Source organism: Chionomys nivalis, chromosome 22 (assembly GCF_950005125.1).
Source record: "Chionomys nivalis chromosome 22, mChiNiv1.1, whole genome shotgun sequence".
Classification (NCBI taxonomy): Eukaryota; Metazoa; Chordata; class Mammalia; order Rodentia; family Cricetidae; genus Chionomys; species Chionomys nivalis.
In genome coordinates this window covers 40,695,859-40,708,087 of record NC_080107.1, presented here as the reverse complement: position 1 = coordinate 40,708,087, position 12,229 = coordinate 40,695,859, and the positions used below count along the sequence as shown (strand labels likewise).

The window sequence follows — 12,229 nt, the reverse complement described above, 5'->3', positions numbered from 1 at the left end:
CTTGAACTCTTATCTTCCTGTCTGCCAAGTGCTAGGATTCTAGGCCTGAGCCACAATGCCCAGCCTCTTCCTCTTTTAAATGTGCTTATACCTATAATATAAGGTAGCATTTTGCAGTCGTTTTCAGTGTGCTGTTCAGTGACATTAACATATGCACATTGTTCAGCCATCACTAACATCCTATCCATAGAACTTCTGACAACTTCCCAAACTGACGTGGATTCCCCACTCAAAATAGTTTACCTCTTGGTTACATATGGTTTACACCTGGGAACCTCACAAAAGTGAAATCCTACAGGTTTGACCTTCTGTGCTCTGAGCCCTTCTTGGACAATTGGGTCCCTGCCTGTCTACCACCCAGACTTGGTGCCTCTGGGCCTCAGAGACTTAGCAGCCCCCTGGGTGACCATGTTAAGAGCCCTGGAATGTAGCCCACATACCATGTGACCACTAGTATCCAATTGGCTTCTGTGGTGTGACCTAAAGGGGGTGGGTTAATGGTCTTGGGGAAAGGAGGCACCACCATAACAGGTCTTCCTGCTGTGACCAGGAAGGCTACACTTCACTGTTGAGTCACCTCTTCATCGAGGTCGCTAACTATGCCTCAGCATGCTCTCCCTAGGATGCTCAGCCCTAGAAACCAGAGCCTTGTCACCTGGTCTGGGGTATGGAAAAGTGACATTGGTACCACTGGAACCAGTCCCACATGATAGGAGACTTAAGTCTCCCGGTACCGGAGATCAAGATGCAGGGAACTTCATGTCATCACAGGCTCTCCTCAGCTCACAATCCTCGGTGTGGGGGTAGGGAGTGGGGCAAACAGGGATGTCGGAGTCCCAGCACACCTGGAACAAGTACCAGCCCTGACTCAGTGCCCGTTGAGGTCTCCTGGGAATAAAGGTCCAGTCTCCTGTGGGAGTAAGTCTCTGGAGTTTCCCTTAACACCTAGCTGCCTCTTAACGCTGTAGCCAGAGTGGTGACTAAAGCCACCCCATGGGGACCTGGGGCAGGGGCAGAGGCACCCGAAGGAGTTCAGAGTACCTTCGCCAATGAGCTAAGGCTCGGTTTAGTGTATTTTTAGAGACGACAGCATCCAGCACTTGGCAGGGCAGAAATAGAAGAGGTTTTTTGGGGCTCTGGGCTGACAGTCTCTGGCTCTTGGGGAGCCAGGCTGGGGAGGGTGTGCATGTGGAGCGCAAACAACTTCTGCTGTTGAGAAAAACATCTCAAGAGAGCGCTGGCTGAGGACGGAGAATTATTTCTGTTGGTGAACACTCTTTATGTAAATGCCACGCACAGCGCACAGCGTTGGCGCTGCTCGTTTGCATGTGTAATCACAGCGGGCGGGGCGCGGGGGGCGAGGGGCGGATAATTATGTTTTAAAATACCATCCGGATTGTTTGATGTGTTCCCTCAGTCTCTGGGTAATTCCGGGCTGTAACGATTCTCCGCTGGTTGGGAAATGCCACCTGGCCAGCCTGACCAGCAGTTGGTACCAGGCAGGGGTCTGCCTCTCAGCAACTTCCATTTTTCTGGCTTTTGTCCTCACTGACTGTCTGCCGGCTTTGAGACTTCCTCAGACGCAGGTGGAGACGCTATCCAGAGCTGCAGCAGTGGGCCTGAGGCATCCTGGGGACTCTGCTCTGCAGCTTCAGATGCTGGGGACAGGGTTGAGCCTCACATAGGCTTCCCACCCTGTCTTCTGTTCTCGAACCCCTCCTGCGTAGTGATTGACAGTTCCTTAGGGTGTGGGTGGTCACTTCAGAATCCAGATGTTGGCCCTTAGGGATGGATGTCCCAACATCTCTCTCGGGAACAGTGTGTCAAAATGACTTGCACATCCTTCCTGTGCCATCTGTCCTCATGGGGCCCCTGCACAGTGGCCCCCTGCTGAGAAGCGCTGAGCATCCCTACTGTGTGGTCATTGTAAGGAGGGACAGGAAGCTAGCCTATCTGGAACAACCAGGTATACCTGTGTCTGATCTTGGAGCTGTCTCAGGGCAAGGTCGAAGTCTGAGCCACCTGCATTGAGCCTGCTAGGCTCTAAGCCTGTGGGGCCAACAGATTCTAGCTGTCTTAGGGCCAAGTCCTGCCTGCACCACACAGACACAGATACAGACATGAACACATACAGACTTATACATTCATAGATACAGACACTCAGATACACAAGCACGCATGCATAAACGCACACAGATGCACACATATACAAACACATACATACACATATATAGAAACACACAGCAGAGAACAGCTGGCCGGGAACAGGTGGCCTTCTAAGGACCTAACCTGTGTGCTAAGAACACGGGAGAGAGTAATATGGCACCTGTGGCCTCTCTCTGAGCAAGGTGGAGTACGTGTTAATGCCAGTCTGTGTGGCCCATGGGTACATGGACACGGACCAAGGATTAGCCAAAAGATTAGCCCAAGTGCAAGGCCTCCTGGGAAAAGGGGCTGGAGGGGCAGTGGGGAAATGGAGGAACTGAGACTACAGGATTGGGGTTAGGACCACCGGGCCTCCTGTGTCTTGTAGCATAGGGTGCCCAGCAAGTAGTCCTTCATAAGAAGCCTTGGCCCGAGCCCTCTGTGACTTGTAAGAGACGGTACTTCCTGCCTGTTGGATGCTGATGCTGGCTAACTGGTGTCCTGCACTCACCTGTGGACCTGCATCATGGGTGCAGCCTCAGAGCTGCAGGTGCAGAGGAGACACGGTTTGCCAGAACATTCTCAGACAACAGGGATGCCGGACTGTCTGTCTTTGCTTTTGACAAATATTTAGGAGCACTTTCTTGTGCCAGGCCAAAATAGTCCAAGAGGCCATGTCCCCGAATGTGCTAAGATACTCATCCCCTCACCTGCCAAGTAGAACTAGTCGTGTCTGGTTACCTCTTGCCTGAAGCCACTCTGAAGAGAGCCTGGGGCCCTGTTCTGTTTCCCTCCCTGCCTGTGTCTTCCATGGGTTTTCCTGGCAGCCTTACTCTCTGAAAGGTGCAGACTGCTGAGTTCAAACTCCGCCTGCAGCTTCAAGGTCTCTTCTGGTCATGTTGTCTGTATCCTGCTTCCAGAACATGCCCTATGCCACCCTCCCAGCCCTCCTTCCCACCTAACCAATAACCAACTGGGTGGACACTGTGGGAACCACCTCTCACCCTCTGCAGCCTGTTGCCAGGCCTAGGCAGGCGTTCCTCACTGGCTGTCTTCCCATTTATGCTATCAGGCATCATTGCAGGCCAGGGCTGGATTGGAGGTGGGCACACTGCGTGTATAGTGTGGAGGGCTGGCCGCCCTGGGTTTAGGTTAGCCTCAGACTGATGTGAAGTGTTTCTAACCTGGGCCTTGGGGGATGTGGTAGGCAGGTGCAGAGCAACCCAGGTTCACCCGCAGACTCCCACCTAATTGGATTAGTTCTTTGCCTTAGTACAAGAGAAGCCAGAGCCCGTGCCCCTGGAAAGTCGCTCCTGTGTCCTCATCCGTCGCGACCTGGTAGCGCTGCCTGCCAGCCTCATCAGCCAGATCGGGTACCGCTGCCACCCAAAGCTCTACTCGGAGGGTGACCCTGGAGAGAAACTGGAGCTTGTAGCAGGTGAGGTGGCCCCGCTCATCATCGTCACTGTATGCAAATGTCCTAGCCATTATTTCTCAGCTGTGAACAATGCACTCACTCGTCACCAGTCAAAAAGAAAGACAAAAAGAACATCTTAAATTTCTTCTGATTTCTTTTTAGAAGAATGTGTTATTAAGAGGAGTTATTCAATTGAATTAATTTAGCATTTTAATTGAGTCCCCTGAGCTGGCCAGGCTCCTGATTGGCAGGGGCTATATCCATGGTGCATTTTAAATTAGGTAACAGAAGAAGTCATGTTTACCAGTGTCTCTCCTAACCCACTGTCCAGTCTGTCTGAATGGTATCTCAGTCCAGAGTGGATTCCAGAAGCCCTCAAGGAAAGCACCTTTTCAGAAACATCATCCATCCCTGTAGTGTTGGGGTCCTTGCATGTTGTAAGGCAGTATCCAACAAGATCCAAGTAGGTGGCACCCCATTGGTCCCCACGCTGTTTGCTGTAATTGCCTTGAGGCTGGCTTCGACTCATAAGAGATCCTCCTGCTACTGTCTCATGAGTGATGGGATTAAAGGTGTGAGCCACCGTATCTGGTCTTTAATTGCTCTTTTTGTTTACTTGGGAAGCACCTAGCAAGTTGGACAGATTCCTCAGCCCTGCCTGAGCCACCCACTCCTGTTTCTGCCTGATACCCCCTACTGCTACATCCTGGCAGCATCTTGAGGTCCAGTTTTAGTAGTACAGGAACTCCAGATTCTGTCCAGTTGTCCCCTCTCCTGGAAACCACTGCCTTAGAGACTTTATTACCAGTTCTCCGGTAGGCAATGTGGGACTGCTCCAACCAAGTCCTGGAATATGATAAATTCTCTCGGAGCTAGAGACAGTCTCTCAGATTGCTGTGAAGCCATTTAAGAGGGTAGAATTGTTCCTTAGGTGACTGCAGGTTTCTTTCCTCATCTAGGCTTTTCTTCTCCCCCCGCTCCCCAGACAGGGTTTCTCTGTGGCTTTGGAGCCTGTCCTGGAACTAGCTCTTGTAGACCAGGCTGGCCTCGAAATCACAGAGATCCGCCTGCCTCTGCCTTCTGAGTGCTGGGATTAAAGACCTGCATCACCACTGCCCAGCGACCTAGGCTCTTCTTTCTGCCAAGACCTAATAGACAGCAGAGCCATTGGGAGGAAGGTCTGGGAACTTGGTGCAGTATGCACACCTGTAACCAAGTACTTGAAAGGCTGAAGCAGGGGAATTGAGACTTGGAGGCAAGCCTAAACTATACATTAAGAGTTTGTCTTGAAACAAAAAAGGTTTAGCTCCTGCATGCTTCATCAGAAATAAGATGAGATAGTGGCGCACGCCTTTAATCCCGCACTCGGGAGGCAGAGGCAGGCGGATCTCTGTGAGTTTGAGGCCAGCCTGGTCTCCAGAGCTGTTACAAGAGAAACCCTGTTTTGAGAAAATAAAACAAAAAAAAAAAAAAAAAAAAAAAAGAGAGAGAGAAAAAAAGGGAAGCTGGGAGTTTAGGAGACATTGGAGCTATGGGTCTGTTACAGCATTCCCAGCCCTGCTAGATTTCAGTTGATGGTGTAAGTTGGGAAGAGTTTGGCCTTAGCACCCTCCAACCCTAGTATCCTCCAGCAGGGCAGAACTGAGATTTCTTTTTGGAGACCCCTTTTCACCTTCCGTCCCTCCTTAGGCTCCCCTGCAGTTTTTTTATCACCCTAGCATTCCCTTAGAAGACATGAGGCCAGGTTTGGTCTATAATGCTAAAGACCTCATACATTGATGTTTGCTGGCTTTAGGCTCCGGGGTCTATATCACACGTGGCCAGCTCATGAACTGCCACCTGTGCGCAGGGGTGAAGCACAAGGTCCTGCTGAGGAGGCTCCTGGCCACCTTCTTTGACAGGTAGGTGTGTAGGGGGCGGCAGAAGATTCTAGAGGTTCCTCTAGCTGTGAGCTTCTGGTCATCAAAGCTTGGAGCTTTCACAACGTTGCATTCATTCCTAACACTAATGTGGACATTTGACCTAGAGATGCCCTGGAAAAGCTCCAGAAAGATAGCACATCCTCTATGCCAGGGCTCAGCCTGGAGAAAGACCGGCTGTGTCCCCCTCCCCAAAGTGAGAAGCCACATATGCACCACCATGTGCGTGGGGCAACAGAGTCCCTTCCCCAAGGAAAAGCAACGCACTCAGGAGGCGCTGGGTGTCTCATGGCCAGTGCCAGAGCTAGTCGCTCAGGTTGCCCGCTCTCCCTTACACAGAAAGGCTGGGCCTTCTCCCCACATTGGCCTTGACTCAGAAGACATGCACACTTGTTCAAAGGAGACACAGGGGCGGTGTGGTGATTTTGGCTTTTTCACGCGGTGTGTGGGTGGAGGGCCCCATTCCTTAGGTCACTTCTGAACCAACCCTGCCTCTTTTTTTCATCCCTCCTCCAGGAACACACTGGCCAACAGCTGTGGCACTGGCATACGCTCGTCCACCAGTGACCCGAGCCGAAAGCCACTGGACAGCCGAGTCCTGAACGCTGTGAAACGTGAGTGGGTGGCGCCGGGTAACCGCGAGGTCTGGGAACCTGCAGGATCCCATCTAGAATTGAGATCCCAACCTCAGGCAGGCTAAGTTGGGCCCCAGGGTTATTCTGGGCCATGGGCTCCTGTCTCGAATGCTTGCTTTGGCCTGTGGCACTGGGACTGGGACCAGGAGGGAGAAAAGAGCAGCAAGCAAAACTCGTCTCGAGGTGTTAACGTCCTTGGTAGGTTTCCAAGTGTGATGAATTCAGCTGCGAAACTATTTTAATATGTGAAATAGATCTAATTTTCCTTTTTGAACAAAACCCCTTATTTACATGTTGAGGTTATTTTGAGCCTTTGCCATCTGTTCGGCCGGCTCCTGCCTCCCTCCCGCTCCTGCGTGGTGGGGCGGAGCCCAGTCCATCTCTGTGGCAAGCCACCGCCCAGCCCCGTACCCTCAGATGCAGAAGAAACCGTGCTACCCAACACACACAGAGACTGGCCCAGAGCACAGCCGCCTGTGGAAGAAACATCTTATTGTCTTGCTTAGAAATTCTCTCTGTGATACTAATTCTGTTTTCTAGAGGAAGAGTCTTAGCAGTGGGTAATTGCAGTCTTGAGGAATGGAGGTGACAACAGGACCCAAAGATGCTGGGCTTTTAGGGACCTGTTCCTGCTCTGTGGGGACCTGGGCCTGACCTTGGTCTCCAGCTCCTGCTAGGAAACAGAGGAAGGCTGTTGTTTTGTATAATTGAAGATGACACCCACCTTCCTTTTGTTTGTGTCTGAAACCAGGGCATTGGCAAACCAGCTCCTCATGTGGGGAGGACCCTCTTTCTACTTGTCCCGATTTGCAGGTGAAGGTGGGAAGACCAGAGAAGTTAGATACAGGTCCAAACCTGGTGGGCACCCAAGCTGAATAACCTGCCATAGACATCATCCCAAAGCTCAAATCGAGGGGTCTCAGTGGGAACCTAGAGTACAGACAGGCCAGCCCTGGCCACCTTACTTCCGTGGACACTTGGGCAGCAGTGGGCTGAGCAGTGAGGGGAGAAGCCACTCTTACACGTCCTTCCGCCTCTCCCTGCAGTGTACTGTCAGAACTTCGCCCCCAGCTTCAAGGAGAGCGAGATGAACGTGATTGCGGCAGACATGTGTACCAATGCTCGCCGTGTGCGCAAGCGCTGGCTACCGAAGATCAAGTCCATGCTGCCGGAGGGTGTGGAGATGTACCGCACCGTCATGGGCGCCTCAGCCGCCAGCCTGCCCCTGGACCCCGAGTTCCCGCCGGCTGCTTCGCAGGTGTTCGAGCAGCGCATCTATGCCGAGCGACGAAGTGACGCCGCCACCATCGTGGCTCTGAGAACTGACGCTGTGAATGCGGATTTGAGCGCCTCAGCCAACCCTGCCTTCGAGGCTAGTGAGGAGGCGGATGGGTCAGGCTCAGTTATCCAGGAGGTGGCTGCCCCCGAGCCACTGCCTGCTGATGGCCAGAGCCCCTCTCAGGCCTTTGAGCAGGGCAACACCAGCTCCAGCAGGCCTCAGACACCGGTGGCCACAGCAACGAGAAGGCCAGAGGGCACCTATGCAGGGACCTTGTAAGGGCCGGCAAGGCCGACTCACAAGGGACCGAGTACTAAAGCTGCTTGCATGCGTTACTAATACAAACAAATGTGATCAAGCCACTTACCTACTGAACTGCTACTGCTGCCTGACAAAAATGTGATTTTTATTCTGCCTGTATTTAAAATGGATGAAGGAAACAAACACACTCATTATACTGTAAACATTTAGGCCACTGGCCGAGCTCTGGGAGGAAGGTCCCAGGGCAACTTTTTGATATTCCTCAGCTCAGTCTCCCGTGGTAGTGCTCCCTCCCCCTTCTTGGGGAGGTAGAAGAGGCCACCAGGTCCCTGATGTCCGGCCCTGACCCTGCCTCATCTACCCTTCCTATTCCTCTCTGAAAGCGGAAACTGGGGTAGTAGTGGCCTGTAGGTGGGGGGGCAGAGACATGACACTCCATTTCTTACCCATAAGGACCCCCAGTGGGGCAGTGCTGGGCCTCCAGAGACCAGATTTCTCCTGTTTTCCTTCCTCCCAAGAAGCCACCTGTGTGTGTGAGAGTGAGAGAGTGAGTCGTTGTGTGTGTGTGTGTGTGTGTGTGTGAGAGAGAGAGAGAGAGAGAGAGAGAGAGAGAGAGAGAGAGAGAGAGACTGAGTGTGTGTATATGCGCGCACGTGCACAGAAACCAGTGATGGCCCTGCAGCAGTGGCTGTGGCTGGTCACCTGGGAGTAGGGGAAGGACGAGGCGTTCTCTCCCCATACCCCTGTCCTCACTGAGCTCCACCTAGACCCCCAGCGGCTGGCCTGCTGACCCCCCCAGGGTCTCCATGCCCCTGGCCATGGCTGCCCTCACCACCCTCTGCCTCCCTAGCCACTCTGGGATTTTGCTTGTTTGCTGTTTTTGTTTAGTTCGGATCTATTTTGTTTGTGGTTTGGAAACTTTCAGACCCAACAGAGCAAAAAAAAAATCAGTGAGGGACTAAAGTATATCTATCCCCAGCCTACCACAGATTTGGGTGAATACACACTCATGGACCTCCATCTTGGCCTCCCAGTGGAGGTAGAGGGGGCCCAGGAAAGAACAGCAAGCGTGTACAAGTCAGGCCTAGCTAGCAGGACTCCACTGCTCGGGGTGGGCTTATCGCTCATTGTGGGTGCCTGTGTTGTTGGTGGCAGGCATAGGCCTGGGCTGGGGTAGTAGGCAGATGTGGATCTCATTGGGGACCAGAAAGTTAGAAAATCCTGAGGGTGGTGCCTGAGGGAGGAACTTTGGGGAGTAGTTAGTATCTTTTCCTTTCTAAGTGTGGGATATGCTCTTGAGACCACGTACCCAAGTGTCTCTTTTTGGACTTGTGTCCAGGGACTGCCTGCTCACCTGCAAAGGCTAGCAGCTCCTGAAGTGCCCAAGGACACCCACGATTCCAAACCTGAAAGAAAGGTCTAGTGTTCCCATCCCTCTATACATCTTGAATTTGCTGCACTATGACCCCCCCCCCCCGCCGTATGCCCATAGACTGGGTAGCCTCTCCCCATCTGGAGGGCCATGGTAGGAGAGCCTGAGGTCCAGTTTAGTCCTTCTGTGTGTCCCCCCTCTTTAGTTTATTATTTTTGCTGGCGCTGCCCTGCCTTGGAGCGGCCTCCCAGGTAGCCCACGCACTGTGCTGACTATCTAAGTACATGTCTTCCCCTCTTCTGAAAGACCTGTGGTTGGGGAAAGGGAACGGGGCATCAGGGAAGGCACTGTGGGAACTGACCTGAGCCCCTCTCCCTGCTCCTGGGGTAAGTACGGAGGCTAGCTAGTATCCGACTCTGGAACTAGCCACCCAGAGATGGATCTCACCTCCCCCATTCCCATCGTAGTCCTAGGTAGCTTGCAGTCCCAGCCAGCCGTTTAGTGACTTGGACCAAACCCTCCTGGTGCTGGGAGAAGACCATAGAACTGTGGAGGGTATGGCAGGATTGGGGGGTGGGGGGCTGTGCCCTTCGCCTCTGGAATATTCCTTTATCTGCTTTCCCCACCCAAATTTGCACTTTAATTTGACCATCCCTGGGGACCTTTGGGAGACAGACCCACCTGTTTTGGCTGGTGGCAGAAGGGCTCTCTCTCATCCCTCCACTCCAATATGGGCATGGTCCCCTCCCTGGGCCAGCATGGGGAGGGTGCCGCTGGCCATTGGAGGAGACGGTGGCCGCACAGAATGCCTGACCACTGCTCGGGCTAGCACAATGTCCTCAACCTCTGTCCTTTAATGTTTATAATTGCCATCTGTTTTGTTCTGGGTAAGGAAGGCAAGAACTATAGGTAAAACTTCAATAATATTAATTAAATGTGAATGGATTCTGAGCTCTCCCTGTGCCCCGGGTGGGCCAGGCAGAGCGTTTTGCACTAATGTGTCCCGTGGTGGACGTGGTGGGGAGCGTTTGCAGACATGCATGGCCAATGACTGTACCTGCTGGGGGGGCACTCCCTCTGCATCCTGAATGTACTGCAAGGCAGGCGGGTGGCAGGCCTGGGCTCCAAGGGGCCTTCCAGAGTGCCTTAGCATCTTTTGATTATTTTTTTTTCCAAGGAAAACCAATTTTAAAAACCAGACTCCCCTCCTTTGTTTACAAGATGACTAATTCCAGAATCGGGCCTGTCTTGTCCTGCCACGTGTCCCTGGCTTGTCCAGACCCTATAGATGAGATCCTCTCAGTATTCGTCAGATGTCTGCACCTCTGTTCCCAGCTTGACTACTAGCAATATGCATATACTATGTAGAGTCTATTGTAGAAACTATTGCTACATCAGCATCTTTGCCATGAGGACAGTTGGGACTGGATTGTGTTGGAGCCGCTGGGGTGGGGCTGAATCCAGCCACCCCTCCTCTGCCCTCCCAGAGCAAACAGCCGTCCCTGAGGCAGCCGGGATGAGCTTAGCGGGGCCCAGGGCAAGGGACCAGAGACAGGGCTGATACTGTGAGCTTGGAGGGGCTACCTGCCTGCCTGGCCGACTCAGTACTTGAATTCTGTCTTGTTTTCTATACCAGTTGCTTCAGCTAGCGTCTGATTTGGTGTCTTACTTTGCCCTTGAATGTGGATGCAGCGGTGTGTGAAAGGCAATCGAAAGGAGACCCTAAGGGTCCTGCATGGTGTGACTGCAGGTCTGGGCCTCCAGGAAAACTAGCTGTGTGGCATTTATTTAGAACCAAGAGGAAGGTGGAAGGAAGGGCCTGTTAGGGACTGGCAAGCTGGCAGGGCCTGTCCCCTCCAGGGGACTCTGGGGTGCCTGGTGCTACCTGGTTCAACAGCAGGAACCTCCTAAGTCCAGTGCTGCCCCGCCTCACCCTATTGTGCCCTGCTTGGGTTTCCCAAAGGTGAAGTGGGAAGGGCAGGTGGCCCACCGACCAGCTGAAAATTCGAGAGAGCCTGTTAGGATCTGCTTGCTGTGGATCCCGAATTGGAACGGTGAGCATGTGACATCTCAGCTTTAACCACTGCTTCGAATGGTGCTGCTGTGTGGTTCTGCATGATTCAGCCAGCTTGGCCTGTGCTGCTGGAATAAGGGCTTGATACAGTGTTTTAGAAATGGCAAAGGTGTTTGCTTTTGTTTGTTTTGTTGTCCCAGGAAAGGAAAAGGATGCAGGATCGAAAGCATTCTGATTGAGTAGCCTCTGCTTGCGTCCCATCAGTCACCTCATTGCAAGCGTTTTGCACACAATTGTGATTTTTATGTCAAAGGAAGCCAAAATTTGCAATACTATTTTTAGCAGACAAAAAGAAAGTATAAAATGTATAAATATTTTTTACTTGAACGTTCTGGGTGCAAGGAGAACATTCGTCCCTTTGGTGGGATGTTTGGAGAAAAGGGCCCAAGAGAGGGTTGTTTTGAAGGCACTGTCTAGGGGTTGAAGTAGTATCCTAACTCATGACTGTTAGAAAATAAGTTAATAAAATCAGTTGCTCCCCTACCTCTCAGGAGGGCTTCACAGAACCACCGAGCTAGAGCAGATGCCACATCTTGGCTTTCTTTTGTTCAGGGGAGGAGGAGGCCTTTATTTTGTCCCTCCAGCATCCTCCTCTCTCTCTTTCTGTGCTGTGACCCTGTAGCGAAAAGACTGTTACTTTGTAGCCATGGCTGACAACATTGTATCAATAACTAAAACACGGCAATTGTGGGCAAGCTGACCAGGGAAAGCCGAGGGCTCCGAGCCTGCGCTCAGAGCTCTTTCAGAGGTGGAAGTCCATGACAAACAAAAGGATGTCATCATTAATTGTAAAGCGCTTTGTAAAATTCACATTTACAGAATAATAAAGTCAATTCAAATCCAGCTTTCTGGGACGTTGTTTGTCCAGTGGGATTGTGGTGAGGGTACTGGGAACAATTCGGGAAGAGGTTTGGCTGTGGAAGAACATGGGTTACCTGGCCTAAAAGTCCCCGTTTGAGAGATTACAGGAGTGGGCCACTGCCCAGCCTGAGTCATGGTTATATTTAATTTATTGTCAACAAAGTGGCTCTTCCTCTTCACCTGGTCCACCTGTCCTCTTCTGGATGTGTGGCTCCCTCTGTCCCCTCCCCTTGGCCAGGCCTGCCCCCAAGTGGGCAGAGGGGCAA

General features: G+C 52.2%; 1 protein-coding gene across 2 annotated transcripts in view; it reads left to right on the top strand.

Annotated features, from left to right (window-relative positions):
- Nacc2 (NACC family member 2) overlaps positions 1-11,935 on the top strand; it is a 68,967-nt gene extending 57,032 nt beyond the window's left edge. For both annotated transcript variants that reach the window (XM_057755261.1, XM_057755260.1), the window contains exons 3-6: positions 3,419-3,583; positions 5,358-5,463; positions 5,998-6,095; positions 7,163-11,935. In XM_057755261.1, the coding sequence (XP_057611244.1) occupies positions 3,419-3,583; positions 5,358-5,463; positions 5,998-6,095; positions 7,163-7,674 (881 nt within the window). In that variant the 3' untranslated portion in view covers positions 7,675-11,935. The remainder of the gene's footprint in view (positions 1-3,418; positions 3,584-5,357; positions 5,464-5,997; positions 6,096-7,162) is intronic.
- The last annotated feature ends 294 nt before the right edge of the window (positions 11,936-12,229 follow it).